Below are 20,526 nucleotides of genomic sequence, written 5' to 3' on the forward strand. Positions count from 1 at the left end.
TCGACCCCAGCTGCCATCACCCATCTACTTCCCTTCCAGCCCCACCTCCCTCTGCAACCCAGCAAGGGCAGGACTGAATGGGATACTGCCCGGCACCTTGGGCACCCCGGGCACCCCAGGGACTCAACCAGAGCAGGCCTTCTCCCAGAAGTGTGGCCTACGTGAGCTGAGATGGTCACATCCTCCCCGTCCCCAGAGCTGCTACTTCCCCCTGGCTGGACCAGACAGCCCTACAGACCTGCCGGGTACCATGGAGGTCCACTGGAGGACAGGAAACTATGAACACTGTCTGAGGAACCTGCGATGAAAACAAATGGACGCTTTCTCTTCACAGAGCCCCACAGGCAGCAGAGCAAATGGGCTCTGAGCACCTCATCCCTAGAGACTGAAGCTCCCACAGGGAATGCAACAACAGGGTCCTATGACCTAGTTCAAGTCCCACCTCCTCTAGGAAGCTCCCTCAGCTGCCACCATCCTGCTGGCCTGGCCCAGTCCCTCCTCTTTCTGACCAGGCATACACACTCTGACCAAACTCACTCTACAGCCAGATCTGGCAGCACTGTGCTCCAGGACCCCCTGGTGTTGTCATGTCCTGGGTGCCCAAGGTCTCCCCCACTGGACTGTGTTTCTTGTGGATATTGACTGAGTATCCCCTTGGGCACACAGCTCCAAAGTAAAGAAATCATGCATGCACAGTCTGGAGCTGTTACAACCCTGCAGGGCCCTCTCTCAGCTCTCATCTGGATGCACCTGACAGCAGGCCATGGTGGTGAGTACTGGGTTCCCCACTGACCAGGCCACCTCCCTCAGCCTCCACTTCCTTGACCCTCAGGTGGGGACAACCATCCTCTCAGGGCTGCTGGGAGGCTAAAGCATGCCAAGCCTGGTTGGTAAACAGCCAGTGCTTCCTGCTTATCCTCTCATTCTCTCCCACGACCATGAGCTCCTAGGACTCCCGCTCTTGAATCCCTGAAGCTGATCACTCTGCCTGGCCTTCAAGGGAACATGCCAGATCCTTAAACAAATATTCAACCTCAGCCACACATGGTGGCTCACGCCTGCAATCCCAGCACTTTGGGAAGCCGAGGCAGGCGAATCACTAGAGGCCAGGAGTTCAAGACCAGCCTGGCCAACATGGCAAAACCCCATCTTTACTGAAAATACAATAATTAGCTGGGTGTGGTGGCACACACCTGTAATCCCAGCTGCTCGGGAAGCTGAGGCACAAGAATCACTTGAACCTGGGAAGGGAGGTTGCAGTGAGCCAAGATTACACCACTGCACTCCAGCCTGGGCAACCGAGTGAGACTTTGTCTCAAAAAAAAAAAAAAAAAAAAAATTCCAACCTCAACTTCCCAAGGCTGGCTGTGCAAGAGACAGGCCCTGGTCTCCAGTTTTGGAGCTTCTGCTCCTGCTCCTTCCTCCCTACCTGACCAAGGTTTTTTCTCCTTCTCTGTGCCCTTCACTAGGCCTACCTGGCTGGGCCACCGGGCTTAGGAAATCCGAAGCCCAAGCTGAGGCCTGACCTTTCACTTTCATCCAGGGCAGAGACATGGCCAAAATCAATCAGGGTGTGACCAAGGCCCCAACATTCATCTAGACAATGGCTCAAAAGACAGCTCTCGTTTTCACAGCTCTACAGCTATAGCACCCAAACCTGCTATGCATCGGTGCAGGATTTATATATAGATATAAATCCACCCAAGACACCACCCAGACTTACTGAACTAGAAGGTCCCGGCCTGGTTATCTATATTTCTCAGTAGGTTTGGGGGCGGGGCTCCACAGGTGAGTGAATTCACCCAGATCCCATGTGGAAACCACAAGGATGGTCCCTGACGCTTTACATCACTTTAAGGTCAGCGGCCACCTGGGCTCTCCACCTTGGCTTGTCCTTAAGGACACTTAGTCAGCACCCAGGAGAAGCCTGTGTCTCTCCCCTGCCCGGTAAGGCTTGCCTTCCCAAGTCCCGAGGACACGCTGCTTCTGAGAGAACTGACCCTAGAAATACTCATCCCTCCCCCAGGAGAGGGTAAGTTACCAAAGGAACCCATGGGGGAGGAGCAGGCAGCATTAAGCACTTTCTAGAAATTAAGAGTGTTAAGATGAATTAGGCCTCCTAGTTCAGAAACCACTTGAGAAACAACACTCACCAAAACAGGAGGAAGGACAGTGATTCTGTCCCACCCAGTGCTCAAAGTCCGGGCTGCTGGCAGCACAGGTATCACCGACCGGCACATCCTTCACTGCAGGAACTAAGCTGCTCCACCTGCAAAGCACCCACCTTGACTCCATCTCTCTGTCAGGGGCACCATCTGGGGCACTTAAACTCTCCAAGTCCCACGCAACACATGCTCAGGACACAAGGGTTTTGATGAAGATGATGATTATCTGGGACTTGTCCCAGGTGCCTCTGCAGCCAGGACATAATAGGCACAATAAGGAAAGGCACAGTAAGAGAAAATTCCTTGCACTGAAGAGGCACACGCAGCTACTGATGCTGCTCTTCAGAAGACACACATCAGTGCTTCTCAAACTGCAAAGTGCAAAAAAATCACTGGATCTTGTTAAAATGTGTATTCTGATACCCAAAGTGTAGGTGGGCCTGAGAGAGCTCCCAGCTACCCATGCTGCTGCTGGCCCAGAGGCCACACCTGAGCAGAGGGCTGCACACAAGGGGGCTACAGAACGGCCAGACCTGACCCTGCTGAGGGCTCACTGTGTGCCGGGCTCTGCAGCTCTTTTACTATCCACACAACCAGCCCAGGAGATGGGAGGCCCATTTTACAGATGAGGAAACTAAGTTGTGGAGACAGTTTGTAACGTGCCCAGGTCCACACAGCTAGTAAGTAATGGAGCTGGAACTTGAACATGAAAATGCCAGACTCCAAGCCCATGACCTTAACCTTCAAGGTTTAGCAACTTTCAGAAAAGCTGAAAGACTATACTCCTGCCCTGGGTACCCTGAGAAGACAGAGGCTGTAAAAGGCCTGGCTACACATCACAGACCCTGAAGACCAGACCCCCTTTCAAAAGGTTGGCACAATCCCAGAGCACAGTGCCCTGAGATACCACTGAGGGGACCTCAGGGTTTTGTCCTGTCCTCAGCCCCTCAAAACCTTGTCTGAGAGCAGCCCAGCCTCCCCCAGCAGCCATCAGGGTCCAGAATTCCTGAGAGGCTGGGACCACAAGGAAGCTCTTGCAGGGGCCCCTGCTCAGCTAGAACACCTCTCCCAAGCTCTCTCTGCCTGACAAAGTTCACCAGGCCCCGTGTGGACTTGGGACTTGGCCCTCAGCCTCCCCCCCACCCACCACCGAAGCAGAGGACAAAGTGGATGGAAGGGGTGGAGAGGAGCAAGTCTGCTCACCTGTCATCAAGATTACAGCCCTAGTTACTCCTGCTGGTGGGGTCCCCAGGCCCTCATAACGAGCTCTCCACCTAGTTCTCAGAAAATGCAGCTGGGCTAACCAATGCCATCCAGCATAACTGGGGAGGCCCTGTACTCAGGGGAGAGCCGACCTGGGCAGCTGTCACACATACCCATGGAAGTGCCAGGGAACTCCAGTCAGAGACAGACAGGGGCACGGGGGCTGTGGGTAGCTGCAGCAGCAGGCCTGGACAATCTAACTCACCCCCAACTCTTAGCAGTCTAAAATTCAGACCCAAATAACAATGCCCTTTTCTGAGCCCCCACCCATCATTTATTCCAGACTCCAAACCTAGAAATCAGATTTGTCTCCTTTTTTCTTTTTTTCCCTCACTCCCTACATTTAAACTTTGAACTCTGTGAACTCTACGTGCAATTATCTCCAGAACTCACTCTCTCACCACTGTCACCCCATAGTCCCATCCACTAGCACCTCCCTGATGGACATTAGAACTCCCTGGTTGGCCGGGCGTGGTGGCTCAAGCCTATAATCCCAGCACTTTGGGAGGCCGAGGCAGGTAGATCACGAGGTCAGTTGATTGAGACCATCCTGGCTAACATGGTGAAACCCCATCTCTACTAAAAATAGCCAGGCGTGGTGGTAGGCGCCTGTAGTCCCAGCTACTTGGGAGGCTGAGGCAGGAGAATGGCATGAACCTGGGAGGCGGAGCTTGCACGCCACTGCACTCCAGCCCGGGCGACAGAGCAAGACTCCTTCTCAAAAAAAAAAAGAACTCCCTGTTTACCTGACGTCCATGTTCCACCCAGCAAAGATATGCAGTCGGAGTTCATCACGCCCCGCTCTCCCTCACTCAGCACCTTTTGGGGCTCAGCTCCTACGACTCTCTGCATCTCTTATTCCACTCGGGCCACACTGATCCTTCTGGTGTCCCTGAACCCATCAGGTGTATTCCCACCTCAAGGCCACTCCACGTGCTGCTCCCTCTGCCCAAGACGCAGGCCAGACCTTCCGGCCACGGTTCACTCACTCACTCGAGTCAGGGCTCTGTTCATCCGAGCCTCCTCAGTCTTCCCCGAGTACCCCAACTGCAACCACCCCTCACCCTCTTTATGTTTTTTATTTTCATTTTTATTTTTTGAAATGGGGTTTCGCTCTTGTTGCCCAGGCTGGAGTGCAATGGCTTAATCTCAGCTCATTGCAACCTCCGCATCCCGGGTTCAAGCGATTCTCCAGCCTCAGTCTCCTGAGTAGCTGGGATTACAGGCATGTGGGCCACCCTGCCCAGCTAATTTTGTATTTTTAGTAGAGACAGGGTTTCTCCATGTTGGTAACGCTGGTCTTGAACTCACGACCTCAGGTGATCCACCCGCCTTGGCCTCCCAAAGTGCTGAGATTACAGGCGTGAGCCACCACACCCAGTCCCCCTCACCCTCTTTCATCATCATACTGACCACAAGCTGGTACTGTGTGTGTGTGCGCACACATGTCCCCACGTGCACATCAACGTGACAAAATGCTGCACATGTTCAAGGCTTGTTAGCATCTGTCTTCCCTCACTCAACAGTCAAGTGTATTATTCTGCTCATCTCTGTACCCCCAGCACTTAACAGTGGACACTCAAATATTTGCTCAATGAGCCAACAAATTATTCTGTGACTAATGTGGGCCCCCTTCACAACTGCTCTATGGTTTTCTATTGCTACAAACCCAAGGGTCTTACTTGTGAGAGCTGGAGCTCCCAAAGAGCAAAGAGGGTCCCCACCCCAACCCCCAAACAGGAGCCTCTGGAGGGCAGGAGCCAGAGATGTCAGGCTTAAAGGGAGGTTTCCAAAATGAGACCTTCTTTAACTGTGAGACACTTCCTCAGCCCCCAACTGAACTAAGAATCTCACTAACTTCCCTGGGAGAGAAGATGCCCAACCAGATGTGGGAAGCGTCCAGCTTTGTGAACAGAAGAGTCACTGTTGACCCAACTCCAGCCCATCTCTTGGCCCTCAAGGTCCACTAATCTTATCCCTATTACCAACTACAATCACTCAGTTAGCACCTACTGTGTGCTGACACAATAATAAGCACTGAACACATGGAATTACATCTTACTCAATCCCCTTAACAACTCTGTGAGGTTGATTTGGGAGGCAGACTCTGGGAGTGGCTAAGAGCACGGACTTCGGCGTCAGGCTGCCTGGGTTAAGCCCCAGTCCCACCACGTGCTGGCTGTGTGACCTCATCTCTATGCCTCCATTTCCTAGGCTGTCTATAAAATGGTGATAGCAGCTTACCCTCTCCTCACAAGACAACAGGCTGAATAACCCAACCCAAAAATCTGAAATCTGAAATGCTCCAAAACTTTCTGAGCACCAATATGATGCTCAAAAGAAATGGTCACTGGAGCATTTTGCATTTTTATATCGATGCTCAACTGGCCAGATAATACAAATATTCCAAAATCCAAACTCCAAAACACTTCTGTCCCAAGCTTTTGGAATAAAGATCTTCAACTTGCATGAGGATTCAATGGTCTATGCGTGGAGCGCTCAGAACAGGGCCCGGCACACAGGAAACGCACATGAGCATCGGCGCTCACATTCAGCAAGTGTGAGCACTGAGGTAAGGAGACGTGCACTGGGTCCAGTAACACAGTAAGCAGGAGAGCCAGAACCGGAACGCAGGCTCCCTGCCTCCAGAGCCCCCGACCTTGACCACTATACTATGCTGCCTCCCTCTGCAAGTACAACACACACTCACCCGCTATGCCCAGAAATCTCTATGTCTCTGCCCAACCAAGGAATCCAAAGGAAAGTTACCCCCCTATTTCTCTAGAGCAGGGGGTATGTGTCAGATGGGAGGAAAAATCACACATTTATTTCCCCCAATCTCTAACAAAATTTAGCATGTCTTCCCACTATGAATTTTTGCAACAGTAGTAGTATAGAAGCAGTACCTGTACGCTTGTCACCAAGAGAAACCGGATTATTTTCCTGTCACATTTCAGCAGTTACAGATGTCACAAATATTTATACTCATCACTACTTTGAATTGTAAAGTCATTAGACCTCCTGTGTAATACAGCACTTATGTTTCTTTAATAAGTGCTTTTTCTTTTTCTTTTTTTTTCTTTTGAGACAGAGATTTGCTCGTTGTCCTGGCTGGCATGCAATGGCACAGCCTCGGCTCACTGAAACCTCCGCCTCCTGTGCTCAAGCGATTCTCCTGTCTCAGCCTCCCAAGTAGCTGGGCTTAACAGCACCCACCACCACACGCAGCTAATTTTTGTATTTTTAGTAGAGACGTGGTTTCATCATGTTGGCCAGGCTGATCTCAAACTCCTGACCTCAGGTGATCCACCCACCTCGGCCTCCCAAAGTGTTGGCTTTTTTTTTTTTTTTTGAGATGGAGTCTCGCTCTGTCACCCAGGCTGGAGTGCAGTGGCGCGATCTCTGCTCACTGCAAGCTCCGCCTCCCGCGTTCACGCCCTTCTCCTGCCTCAGCCTCTCGAGTAGCTGGGACTACAGGCGCCTGCCACCACGCCCAGCTAATTTTTTGTATTTTTAGTAGAGACAGGGTTTTACTGTGTTAGCCAGGACGGTCTTGATCTCCTGACCTCGTGATCCACCTGCCTTGGCCTCCCAAAGTGCTGGGATTACAGGCGTGAGCCACCGCGCCTGGCAGTGCTGGCTTTTATATTGAGAACAATACTTCAACACCATTGGTGTACTTTGCAATGCTGTATATTTAAAGACCTTATTCTGAGGAGTCCATGCACCAAAAGGGCTGAGAAAACCTGCTTTAGAGTGGGGAGGGAGCAAACTCAGCAGAAGGCTAGGTCCTCCCCTCCCTGCCCACTGCATGGGACCCAGGCTGAGAGCTCAAAGCAGAGGATGGGTGCTGCTCCCATTTCCCACCCAGCTAAGGGAACAGGGGGCCTGGTGAAGGGCAAGAAGCTGGCTGAAGGCCCTCAGATTCCCCAGCGTCACGCCACAGTGCTCAGGCTGACCCTCAAACCCTTGCATGCTGATGAAGGTGACTCCAGAGAAACAAAAACAGCCACATGCACCTGCTAGCTGGGAGCAGGCTACTCTGGAGCTTGTTTTGATCATGCCCCCAATATCACAGTCCCCAATTTCCCTGGGCTGGTCCCCACCTGAGTCTCACCTGCTATGGCTACAACCCACCAAGTCTGTAGCTTCCTCCTTCTGGCTGCAGCCACTGCCCCAACCTCTTCCAAAGACAGGCCTCTTCGAAAGACTGACACCATAAAAATGCACAAATGAAGCACACAGGAAGGCTCAAGGGGAGGGATTTGATCTCGGGAGGAGGGTGCAGGACGTGGCATTTATATTGGGCCCTTAACAATGGGTGGGAAAGAGGCGAGGAGGGGGTAGGGAGACATTCCAGGTGCGAGGGACAGAACATGGAGACTGCAGATGTGCAGGCAGGAGAAGACTGCCCCTAATGTCACACTAAGGAGCCATAATTGTATTCTGGGCCTTGAAATGCACGACAGGGTACAACACAAGGACAGGACTGACACTAGGCTGCAGGAAGAGGGAGGGATGGCAGAGAGGTGAGGCAGGGGACCAGCAAGGGACAGTCACAGCCCAGGGTAGCTCCCATGGCCAGGCTGACCTGAGCAACTCCTAATGCCTTAGCAGTTATTTCTCACCATTAATTAAAAACTGGCACTCTGGTTTATAAAAAGGCAGCAGCAGCTAAGGTAATAGTCCAGAGCAGAGGTTAAAAAAAAATTTTTTTTAAGCCTGAACTGGGACAGGAACAATGGGGGAGGCAGGAGAGCCAGAGGGCCCCTTGGGAGCACCCCTTTTTCGCCCCCTGCAGCAGCACTATGGCAGAGCCACTCCACTTTGATCTCTCACTACTATTGACAGCAGGGACAGTTATTTACCTTTTATCCCTAACCACCTGAGAAGGGGCCCGAGATGCAGAACATCTTCTAACACCTGACGGGTAAATGACATGGAATTGGCAGGGCTCGGCTTTTGTCTCAGAAACAAGTTGGAAAAACAATGATTTTAAGGGCATTGTGTGAGAACCCCAGCGGATTGGAAGACGGGAGACCTAGGTTCTAGTCCTGGCTCTGCCTTACTAAGTGGCTTGAAGCAGCCATTTCACCTCTGTAAAATGAGGGTGATAAAATCAGGCAGTTAAAGACAAGGTAAAGTGAAACTAGAACTATTATATTCAGAGTTTGGTGAGACAGTCGGAAAACCCTTTTTCCCAGAGCCTCCTCCACCCCGATGCCTGCTCTCCTCTCCAAGTGCCCCCCGCCAGCAGCCTGCCTCACACACCAGCATACAGGAGCTGTGTGGGCGTCAAGCCAACCCCTGCTGTCTCCCCGCATCCACCGCCTACCCCACCTTTTGATTTGGTATCTACAGTAAAACTGCAAGCCAGACATAATTGCAGGACAGGATACAGCCTCTTATCAGGCCAGAAGGTGATTCTTATCACCTGGCCTGGCACCATGCCTGGCACCAGCAACCTTTGGAGGGAGCCCAGGTCCTCATTCATGAGTTCCCCCTGCCTCTGTGGGGACAGACAGCTCACTCAGCCCTCCTCAGATCCCAGCCAGGTCCAGCCTCCCTCCCTCCTGGGCACAAGCACTTCGTCTAATCCTCATCCTAATACTGTAGGCTCCAAAGGTCTGTCATTGTCAGCTCACCCAGCACAAGGAAAAGCTGCAAAAATGGCTGGAGACAAGTCAAACCACAGAGAGCAACAGAAAAGATGTAGGGTTGACAGCACAGTGTAGGGAGAAAAGCATCAGGTTTAGACATCAGAAGTCTGGCTGAGTCGTGTGACCTTGGACAGGTCATTCCACCTCCTGAGACCCCAGTCTCCATATTCGCAAAAATAGTGGTCCCCTGGCCGGGCGTGGTGGCTCAAACCTGTAATCCCAGCACTTTGGGAGGCCGAGGCGGGCAGATCACGAGGTCAGGAGATCGAGACCATCCTGGCTAACCCGGTGAAACCCCGTCTCTACTAAAAAAAAATACAAAAAACTAGCCGGGCGAGGTGGCGGGCGCCTGTAGTCCCAGCTACTCCGGAGGCTGAGGCAGGAGAATGGCGTAAACCTGGGAGGCGGAGCTTGCAGTGAGCTACGATCTGGCCACTGCACTCCAGCCTGGGCGACAGAGCGAGACTCCATCTCAAAAAAAAAAAAAAAAAATGGTGGTCCCCCTGTCTGCCCTCAGGGAAGAATAAAATGAGGTGACACTGGGAAAGCACCCTTAAAAGTAGGCCAAACCACACAGAAAGATGTAGGTTTATTGTCTATCAAAGGCCTTTTACAGGCCATCATCGGCCCCACATAACTGAGGTGGCCCAGGACCAAAAAGCAACACCCTGCCCAGAAGGAAGGACAGAACCCGCAAGATGACCTCTCTCGGGGGATCTCTGACAGGTGGAAAAATAAAGAAGAAATTCCACTTAACCCATCCCCTTCGCCAGTGTGCTCCTAACTCCATATTCACCCTGAGCAGGAGACTCAGGTTGAGGAAAACAAAACCAAGTGGTGATGGTCCCCTCTGCCAAGGTCTCAGTTCAGACCCCACAACAGGGGGAGACAAACAATAACTCCCCTGCCAGGCTTATGGGAAGTACAGAACTGTGTGGTGAGAACGTTGCATTTGGGAAAACAAAAATGGGGGAGGGAAGAAAATACACAACACATTTGCCTCTAAATGCAGAAAATACCTTTGGAAGGTTACACAAGAACTGGTAATGTTAGATGTCTCTGAAGAGAGTAGCTAGGTGACTCAAGGTGGGGCAAGGGAAATTTTTTTCATTATGTGCCCTTCTGTACCTTTAGAATTTGGACCAGGTGAACTACTCAAAAGTAAATGGGGGCCAGGTGCGGTGGCTCACGCCTGTAATCCCCACACTTTGGGAGGCTGAGGTGGGCAGATCACTTAAGGTCAGGAGTTCGAGACCAGCCTGGCCAACATGGTGAAACCCTAACTCTACTAAAAATACAAAAATTAGCTAGGTGTGGTAGCATGCACCTGTAGTCCCAGCTACTCGGTAGGCTGAGGCAGGACAGTCACTTGAACCTGGGAGGCGGAGGCTGCAGTGAGCCAAGATCACACCACTGCACTCCAGCCTGGTCATCACAGCAAGACTCTGTCTCAAAAAAAAAAAAAAGAAGTAAATAGGAAGTAAAGAAAGTCAGGCTGTTTTGCTGAGAGCAGCACACAGGAAACTAAGCTTGACTCCCCTCACTCCCTCTCCTGGCCCAGTCCCACCACACTCACAGTTTCCCTGCCTCCAACTCACCCTGCCTCTAATCAGATCTCACCTGTTATTCAAGGCCTTGCCTCTCCCAAGAAGCCCACCCTGATCACTCCAACTGGTGAGCTCCCCCTTCTCCTGATCCCCTCATTCTCTCACACTTTTTACATGCTGCTTTGTAGAGGAACTGTCCTTGCTGCGTTAGGCTTGTCTCAAACATATTTTAGCCCTTCTAGAGAAAGGGCTATCCACTTTATTTCCCTGGTTTCCCCCACAGCACTGACCTAGGCACAGTGGTTACAATGGTTGTTCAGTAATTGCTTCCTGGACGTTGTGAAACAGAAGGGAAAAAATAGCAAATGACTGTATTGCTGCAGGAGGAAGAACAGGATGGCTCGGAGTGTTCTGTCACAGTAAAACCAGCATGTGACGTCTTGGGAAGGATTACAGAGTCTGGTATGTGCTGATACCCCCAAGCCCTGCTTGAAAGGAGCAAATCTCCCAGGGGTGGAAAGTGCCCTAGTGGAAAGTGAGGCTGACCTTCTCAAGCCTCACTCCACTCCCTTTTTTTTTTTCTTTTTTTGAGATAGGATCTTGCTCTGTCACCCAGGCTGGAGTGCAGTGGGGCAATCATTGCTAATTGCAGCCTTGAACTCCCGGGCTCAAGTGATCCTCCCACCTCAGCCTCCTGAGTAGCTGGGACTACTAGCACACCACCATGCCCAGCTAATTTTTTGTATTTTTTTTTACAAATGGAGTCTTGTTATGTTGCCTAGGTTGCTCTTGAACTCTTGGCCTTCAGTGATCCTCCTGACTTGGTCTCCCAAAGTGCTGGGATTACAGGCATGAGCCACCACACCCAGCCCTCACTCCACTCCTGAGAGTTATCTGGTGGCAGTGACTCCCTCCCAAAGTAAGAGACAACACCCCCCAGCCTCTGAGACGGACACAAGGCTAGAGCTGCAAACCAAATGTGCTTATCCCAATAAACCAAGGACTCACCCAGGAGAAGCAGGTCATGCTTACAAAGCACCAGATTAACCCCCGAGATCCATGTCAAGGAGGAGAGAGGAAGCCTTAGCAGGCAGCAGCTGAGCACCTGGCCCTGTGCTGAGCAGGGTCATGGGAGACATGGGGGAAGACTGAAGTGGGCAGTGTGGTGTGGTGGCCAAGGGCACAGACTCGGAAGCCAGACTGCCTGGGTTCACATCCTGACTTTGTGCCATGTGCTGTGGTCAAGTCCAGTGACTCATGCCTATAATCTCAGCACTTTGGGAAGCTGAGGCAAGAGGATCACTTGAGAGTTCATGGCTGCAGTGAGCTATGATGGCACCACTGCACTCCAGCCTGAGTGATGGAGCCAGATCCCCCCAAAAAAAGAAAGAAAAAGCAAAGTCACTTTACCTCTCCATGCCAAAGTTTCCTCAGCTGTTAAACAGTGCCTACACCTCAAGGGCTTGCCGTGGACAAACGGAAGTCCAGTCCTTAAGACAGTGCCAGCACCTAGACAGGCCTTCATCAGTGATGTACTAGACCAACCAGGCAATGAAAATAATGCACCAAAACAGGTGCCACATGCTCCAGGTGTGGGGATTCAGAGAAGGCTGGGGAGGCAGATGGGTTCCATGATGGCCAACAGGTCTGGTGTGTGTCCCCTCCTCACAGAGGTGTGCCTTGACCACAGCCGGCACCAGTGGCTCTGTCTACTCCCAACATCTCCAGGGCTCCCTGTCTAGGCCCCAAAACATAGCACTTGCCTATAGGGCTTCCTCCAAATGGAGGGGGATGTCCGGGCCTCCCCTTCTCTGGAATCTCTCCCATACCAGTGGCCCACTCTTGGCCTTTCAGGCCTCCAGAACTGCCTTTGGATTGGACTGCCCTTCCAGGTCAGCAGAGAAGCCCAATGCCCCATCTCACTAAAACCCGGCAGGCACTTCCACAGAAACCCTGGGGTACACACAGGGCTCCAAATGCCACCTCTTCTTTATCCCAAATCCTACAGCACTGTGGGCTGCCCGGGTCTAATGGAAACCACACAGGGCACACCCTCCACTAAGTGCTGGGTAGTTGAGAGTGTGCAGCTCTCCCTCTGCGAGTCTCAGTTTCCTGTCTGAGCTCTCTTCCAGCTCCCATGCTGGAGTCCCATGAGTAAGGGCTGTGCTCCCTTCCCCACTACCAGGTGAACCAAAGGTCAAGGTGGCCTGTGATACCCCCTCCCCGCCCTGCAGCTTCTTGGAGGTGCTGGCTGCCCCTGGGAGCCCCATTTTGGGAGGCCCTACTTACTGCTCCTGAGAGGCCGGGGCCCAGCTCCACACAGAAGCCTTGTGTGGCCAGCCAAGCCTTTCTCTTGGCCACCATTGTTCCCAAGGTAGAAATAACCTCAGGCCAGCTCAGTAAGGGCACAGTGATCAGACTCTTCCCCGATGGGACTGCCAGGTGCACAGCAGACTCACGTGTGGACTCATTTTTATTACCTGGCCGTGGGGAAAAACAAAACTGCTTCATGACTACACCATTTTGCAAAGGAAGGAAAAAGAGGACTGCTTCCCCTGGAGCAGAGCGACAACAGCTCCTGTTCTTATGTTCATCATCTGTCCCTGCGCAGGGTGGGAAGGGCAGGAGAATATCTGGACAAGGCCAGGCCAGTGGTTTAGACAAGAGCGTCACAGCACTGAGGTGGCAGCAGTGACAAGCGGGGCGGGCAGCTCCCAGCAGAGGAGGACAGCCCTCAAGGTCACCGGGATGTGGCTCTGCTGAGCTGTGCCTTGCAGTCAGCTGCCTACAAGGACAGGCAGGCGGGGCAGAGATGGGGCTGACCACAGGCCCCTTGAAACTCCCTGGTCCCAGCCAGGGCTCAGGGCCAGGGGCAGATGGGGAGGGCAGGGGAAGCTGCTGGGCCAGAGAGGAGGAGCTGCCCAGCCTGACTGAGGAGTCACACTTCCTACCCCGCCCCACACCCCCAGACGCTGCTGCTCAAGCAACCCCAAATAAAAACTACCCCATAACTAAGGGCAGTGGAGCTTCTGCATACCAATGACTGGCTTCTGAGTGCAGCCACACCCTTCCCCTGCAGCCAGAGCAGACCTCCCCAGCAGCCCCACAGGCCTCCCATGCCAGCTCTGGGGCTGGGGCAGGAGCCAAGGCCAGGGGCTCAAGTGACCACGGCTGTTTTCCGAGCAGCAGAGTCACACCCAGAAGCCAATAGAGAGAAGGCTGTGGGGTCACACACCATCTGCCCACAACTGTCTGCCCAGGCTGTCTGTGGGTTATAGGATAGATGGAAGCCTTCAAAGACCATCCCAGCCTTAGGCCAACAGGATGCATGTCCCCTCAGGTGCCTCCCAGTGCCCCCAAACCCACCCACCTAAGGAGGTCTCAGAACACCATGACCAGCCAGGCAGAAGGCTCTCATGTCAGACCTACATCCTTCACAGCCTTAGGTCTCCGAGCTCCCTTGCCAAGTGGCACAGTCTAAGCAGGGCCTGAATGGAGCCTCTTGCAGGCCATGATTCATGGTCACAACAGTTCTAGTCTTTGTGATGCAAAAAGACAAACTGATCCCAACCCAAGTTCCCAAGAGGCCAGCCTCTAACCATTGATCCAACAGGCCCAGGATGATGATCCTGTCTGCCACACTCCAGGCCTTACCACAGGGACCATTTCACCCTTATCAGGATGAGGGAGAAGGTGGACAGGGGCTCCATATAACACAGTTGTGCTCTCTCCTCCTCCTCTCCTAAAACACACAAAGACCAGCATTCCAGGGCAAAGACCAGGTCTCCCCAAGCAAAATGGCCCTGTGGCAGATGCCCTGTCTTCTTACTCCAAAACCTTTGCTGCTGCTTCCTTCCTTCCCTCTTCTGATATATTCAGGTCCACTCCCTGAGGGTGTGATCCACACCAATTGCATAAAGGCCAGACAGGTCCAAATGACCCATCTGACCCCACAAGGAACAAGGAGAACTAACTACCACATCCCATCCCTGTCTTGGGAGTCAGGGAGGCAAACACAGGATACCCACTGGGAAGTGCTAAGAAGGATGTTGGGCCAGGCGTGGTGGCTCATGCCTGTAATCCCAGCACTTTGGGAGGCCACGGCAAGTGGGTCACCTGAGGTCAGGAGTTTGAGACCAGCCTGGCCAACATGGCGAAACCTGGTCTCTACTAAAAATATAAAAATTAGCCTGGTGTGGTGGCACACACCTGTAATCCCAGCTACTCAGGGGACTGAGGCAGGAGAATCACTTGAACCTGGGAGGCAGAGATTGCAAGTGAGCCAAGATTCCGCCACTGCACTCCAACTTGGGCAACAGAGTGAGACACTGTCTTAAAAAAAAAAAAAAAAAAAAAAAGGTAAAAACCAGAAAATAAATCACAGAGAAGCATCCAGGATTTCCAGACTCACAGGAACATGACGATCCATGGACAGTTCTACTGAGGGAGGGGAGATCATTAGTTTCCTTGTGTACTACCGTTCCATTTTGTTTTGAGAATATCCTCTTCAATTATTTGGAAGCCTCTGGTGAAATTCCTCATTTCAAAGACTGCCCCACTGACACAAGACCTTCGGAGGCTGCTAAAGCACCTACCACCCCAGCCACCACCATCACACAAAACAGGGCCCCAGAGTCACCATCACGCTAATATTGTGAGAGCTTCTATGTATCCAGAACTACATTAAGGCTTTTACAGATGGTGTCTTATCTAATCTGTACAACTCTATGATCATCATCATGACTTTTTTAGAAGTGAGGAAGTGGGATAAGTAACCTGCCTGCTGGTAAGTCACAGAACTGAGAATGAAACCCCAGTCTCCAGGTTTTTAAGCCCTGGGCCATCCTCCCTTCCCAACAGGGCAGGGGCAGCTCCAGACAGGGCTGCCAGGGAGGAGAGCTGCAGAGCTGCAGGGCTTATCTGAGCCTGGCTTCAGGACTGCAGAGGCCTTTCAAGCCCAGCCCTAGTTCTTGAGCCTCTAGCAGCAAATAGAATGCAGAGAGCTGCAAAGGGCCAGCTCATTTCGCTGGGAACTCTCGTACTCTTCTGTGTACTCCATCACCCATGATTCTGAGGCTTTCCTAGGCTCTAAGTTCTAGACTGTCTCCCCCATCCCATAAGAAGCTCTTCCAGACATTGTTACCAAAACCTCCCTTCACCATCACTGCTCTGCACTGACCACTCACCATGTACAGGGACTGTACTAGGTGCTTAAGTTGCATTTTCATTTCATCCCTCACATCAACCCTATGAAGATATAAATTATCTCCATTTTACAGATGTGAAAACTGAGGCACCAAGAGTTTATATGACTTGCCACAGGTGGCAGTTTTGGGACTGGGATCTGTCCAGTGCCACTCTGCAGCCCCTTCCCAACCATGAAGGTACCTTCCCCAGTCAGGTCCTCTCTTGGCAAAGGGCCACCATCTGCCCTGCCTGACACCACCGCAGCCAACTCCTGGAGTTAAGGAATAGATACTTTTCTTTTCCACCATTATCCAAAGCTGAGGAGGGTACACCCTGGTCTTCTCTGCTTTGCCCTCTCCCTACCAGGCAGCATTCAGACTCAGTCTCGGTAGCCCACAGCAGGGTGCTCCAGGAAATACCACCAGGAATGACCACTAGAGCCAGAGGTGGGGACCACAGCAGGGGTGACAGCCCTCCTTCTCTGTCAGTGGGCATTGTGTTAGGTCCAGTAAACTAGAGCACCAGGCCAACTTCACATACTTTCCTCTGCCCACCCTAAGTGACCCTCCCCACTCCTGTTCCCTCCCAGTTCTAGAAATAAACCAGGTCATAGCATCAGAGAAAACAGCCAGGTGCGTGTGGAAAGATCCTGGTGGAAAAGATTATTTCTATAAAGTAAATTAAGGCTCCCATTCAGATCAAGGGGTGGTAAGTCAAATTCTCCAAGACAGGCTGTTCTTGGCTGAAAACGGGTCCACCTGGACCTACAGGCTTGGCCAGCTCAGCTAAGGAAGATCCAGAGGCCAAGAGGAAAGCATGGGCAGGAACTGGAAAAAACAATCAAAGAAGCTGCTCCCTGCAGGCCTGGAGCCTTTTTTTGGTCTGCCTCCTCTTGTTCCCCCAGCACCCCCCGAACAGATGTGTCATCTACCAGTCTGGTCAGAGTAGCTGATTGGTGGAGGGTGAAGGACTGGGGGAAGGGATGGGATGATTTGGGGGACAGGCACTTCCTCGGAAAAAGAATGGGCTAAGAGATCCAGGGGAGAGCTTTTCGCCCCATATACCCACCCTGTTGGGCTCCAGGAACCAGGAAGGAGGGAGAGGACAGAAAGGAGGAAAAAAACAAAACAAGGTCCAAGCTATACCACATGATTCCACACCCAGCCACCAAACAGCAAGTCATGAAGGAAGGAGGGGAGCAGGCCAGGGGATGGTGAGATGGAGTTAAGTCACAGCCACGCCTGGAACCTGCCCTGCACTAATGCCCTCCTCATCCCAGGCCACAGAGAGACAGCCAGGAAGGTCATTTCACACCCATGTTTCGGAAAACATTCAAGGTCAGATCCTTTTTACCTAAATCCTGCTTTCATTTGGGTTTGCATCAGGCTCATCCCCTTCCTCCTGCAAGCCTTCCTGGATTTATTCACTCAGTGGATGCCATTCCACCAGGGCAAACGTTTGCGGCACCTCTCCTGACCTAAGGCACAGTCCTGCCCCAATCCCCTTACCCTCCTACCCAGATCACTCCCAAGTTAACCACTTGAGTGATCCACAGCAGGCTGTTAGCCCCCGGACTGGCTTCCAGCTCCTGCCCAAGCCCAAAACAGGAAATGGGGCTCCAAGGCTGAAGCCTTGATCTTAACACAGGCAAGGTTAAATGCTGCCAAAATAAATGATTTTTAAAAAACCTGGCCCATTGAGGTGGAAATGACCGGGAGATAATCTCCTGCTGTGCATTAACCATGCCGCTGCCTCCTACCTCAGGCAGGGTAGTGCAGGCAGGCCACTGGAAGGCTGACTCAAGTGCTTCCTTTCTTTGCTTAGGAGCTCCTCCTGCCCTCAGACCAGGGACACAGGACACAGAGAGACAGGATGTGGGGGGGTGATATCTCTAGATAGTGGAGGGCATCTTGAGAGCCAGGCAAGAAGCAGATGCCCTCTGCAGCCAGCTTCTACGTTTAGCGGGGTAATCAACATTCAACCTCGCCCTGGAGAAAGACACCTGGCCTTCCTTCCCCCGCAGGGCAAGTCTGTGCCTCTCCACTCCCTTGCAGGACAGGCGCCCGCAGTTCCCCTCCCCTTTGAGGAAAGGGAGGTAGGCCCGGAGGCTCTAAGAATGGCCCCAAGATTTCCCTTCTTGAGGTTTCCATAGCCCCAAAGCCTCTGAATCTCATTCCTAACTTTACTTGACAATCTACTCCCAACGTTCGCCACCACTTGAACCTCCCCCAGGCCTCTTAGGGACCACTAGCGGCGGAGCCGCACACAGCGCACGTTTGGGGAGCATGAAGGCGACCCCGAAATGCGAAGAACCAACGTGTCTGTCGGTTTACGACCTTGAGCGCGAGGCAAGGGGCTCACCCGCCCGGCGGAAGTTCAGGGTCCTGATCCCCCACCAGCCCCGCCCAGTTAGGCCTTTAGCCGTTTCTGTGCCCCCGCGCCCCCTACTCACTGCGTGTGCTGGGCGCGGCCTGCGCCGAAGACCTCGTCCAGCGCCACCGTGGCCTGGCCCAGGAACTTGTCGACGCCGATAAGCGAGCGGTGCATGGTGGTGAGCACCAGCTCGCAGGCGGCGGCAGAGCTCGCGGCCCAGGGCGCCGGGCCCGCGTCGGCCTCCTGCGCCCGCAGCAGGCCATCCAGGGCACCGGGCGGCAGCTCGAAGGAGCACTCCTCACGCCACTCGGGGCAGCCGTGCGTCTTCTCCACCACCGACGTACTGTACTTCTCGCGGCCCACCTGGATCACGGTGTACGCGTCGCTGGTGCTGCCCGCGCCCGAGCTCTTGCCCCGCAGCCCGCGGGCCCGCAGCACAGTCACCTGGACGTGCGTGGGCAGCCAGCGGGAAGGCCCCGCCGCCGGCTCCGCGCCCCGCACTAGGGCCATGGCGGGGAAGCGGCGGGCGAGGTCTGGCCGAGCCGGTGCAGACCCCGGCACCTGGTGACAAACTCGGCCGCGGCAGAAGGCGGTCAGGAACCGACTCCGAGCGCCGCCGCAGCTGCCGGCTGCGCTGGGCCGGGCCGACCGGCCGCCGCCTCCCCGCCCCACCGGGCCGCGGGCCTGGGGCCGCGCCGCGACGTCAGCGCCCCGCCCCCTTCCCCGCCCCGCGCCCGCCGCCCCGACCCGCGTGGCGGTGCGACAGGGATGCGGGGACGCCGCTCGCGCCCAGGCAGCCGCAGACCCGCCCGGAGCGGGAAGGGGCGGCGCGCGCCCTCTGCAGAGGGTGGGCGGAGTTCCCGCGGTGGCCCCGCCCCTGGCTGGGGGCGCCCGAAGCAACCCGGCCTAGCCTGTGGGGAGCCCAACACCCGCGGCCAGGTACAAAAAACCCGCTCTGCGCCTCCAGGCCAATCCCACGTCTCCCTCCTAAAAGTCCCTGCTCTGGAAAGCCGTCGCCCTAAAAGGGTCCCGGCCTGCCGCCCCTGGGATGGCCAGCCTCTTGGCACGGACTTGGGGTGATAGGGACCCCCGCCGCTCCCCTGACCCTGGGCCGCGCTCTCCCCTCCTCCAGTCCGCCCCTGCCCGGGAAAATGCCAGAGAGAAACCGGAGCGATTGCCGCCCCGCCACGTGACGGTCCCGCTTCGGCGACCTGGAAAAGAGTGAGCTGCCGCCGCCTCCAACCTTTCCCGGCGCAGGGGGCCGGGATGCGGCCAGGCCGCGGCGCGGGAGGCCCGAGAGCGGGGCTGACCCTCCTCAGATTCTGCGGCGGAGAGCTGAGTGATGAATAAATGAGTAACCACATCAATATTTAAGTGTTCACTCGGAGCCTTGGGGCCAGTGTGTCACGGGTTGGGGGAAATTACAGGCCCTGGTGGGGGGTTAAATAACTACTTCCACCCATTATTAAGTGCCTACTATGTGCCAGGGCCTGAGTATTACCTACACTTAGTTTATTATTGATAATAACGATGTTTAGTAATTATAGATGCTGAATTTCAGCCAACTGTGGTCTGTGTGCTTTTATATGCATTACCTCATTTTATCCTCAGAGCAACTCTGTGGGGTGAGTATGGCTTTTATCCCTATTTTCCAGAAGATGAAATGTCAGCTTAGATGGGGGAGGGTTGTGAATCCACTAGATGCCCCCAGGGCCTGTTTTGTTTTGTTTTGTTTTTAACTTTCAGAGCCTGTATTTTTAAAATAATAATTTTAAAATAATACACACAGCTTTTTTAAAAAAATCAAATAGGACAGAAGGACTTGCAATGAAAAGCAAGAACTCCCTCTCCATCCTTCAAACCAGGGATACCACTTAAAGCCCCTGGTGTTTTCAGGTCTGATGGTTACCTCCACATCATTACATTAAGATGCTCACATAGCTACATCTGGATTTATCAGGACTGGCCACTGTCTGTGGCCTTTCTCCTATGATAGATAATGATTTAGCTGGCTCACACCCACTTCCATCCCTCAATCTTGTGTAGTTACGCTATTATTTTTAGTTCCTCTATAGCAGGGGTCCCCAACCCTTGGGCCACAGACTGGTAACCCTCCATGTCCCGTTAGGAACTGGGCTGCATGGTAGGAGGTGAGTGGTGGTGGGGGCTAGCTGGTGAAATTTCATCCGAATTTACAGCCGCTTCCTATCGCATTACTGCCTGAGCTCCACCTCCTGTCAGATCAGCCGTGGCATTAGATTGTCCTAGGAGCACAAACCCTACTGTGAACTGTGCATGCCAGAGATCTAGGTTGCAGACTTCTTATGAGAA

At 53.4% G+C, this 20,526-nt stretch overlaps 2 protein-coding genes across 4 annotated transcripts in view; one reads left to right on the plus strand and one right to left on the minus strand.

The window, feature by feature from the left end:
- The window catches only part of RAB11FIP5 (RAB11 family interacting protein 5), a 38,566-nt gene extending 19,626 nt beyond the window's left edge, over positions 1–18,940 (minus strand). For 2 of the 3 annotated variants that reach the window (XM_025353951.1, XM_025353950.1), the window contains exon 1: positions 18,275–18,914. In XM_025353951.1, the coding sequence (XP_025209736.1) occupies positions 18,275–18,705 (431 nt within the window). In that variant the 5' untranslated portion in view covers positions 18,706–18,914. Of the gene's footprint in view, positions 1–18,274 lie in introns of all 3 variants that reach the window. The other variant, XM_025353952.1, reaches the window with a different exon arrangement.
- Positions 18,941–18,951: 11 nt separating this feature from the next.
- Positions 18,952–19,558, plus strand: LOC112604681 (translation initiation factor IF-2-like). The gene is made up of 2 exons (XM_025353953.1): positions 18,952–19,134; positions 19,328–19,558. The coding sequence occupies exons 1-2, from the start codon at positions 18,964–18,966 to the stop codon at positions 19,418–19,420; spliced, it is 264 nt and encodes an 87-aa protein (XP_025209738.1). The 5' UTR covers positions 18,952–18,963; the 3' UTR covers positions 19,421–19,558.
- Positions 19,559–20,526: the final 968 nt, after the last annotated feature.

Source organism: Theropithecus gelada, chromosome 13, assembly GCF_003255815.1.
Source record: "Theropithecus gelada isolate Dixy chromosome 13, Tgel_1.0, whole genome shotgun sequence".
NCBI lineage: Eukaryota > Metazoa > Chordata > Mammalia > Primates > Cercopithecidae > Theropithecus > Theropithecus gelada.

Bases quoted from the DNA above. Each gene is read 5' to 3' on its own strand.
- LOC112604681 (XM_025353953.1), top strand. From the start codon at position 18,964: ATGCGGGGACGCCGCTCGCGCCCAGGCAGCCGCAGACCCGCCCGGAGC. The intron at 19,135-19,327 runs GTACAAAAAACC...CCCCTCCTCCAG, and splicing joins AGCCCAACACCCGCGGCCAG to TCCGCCCCTGCCCGGGAAAA.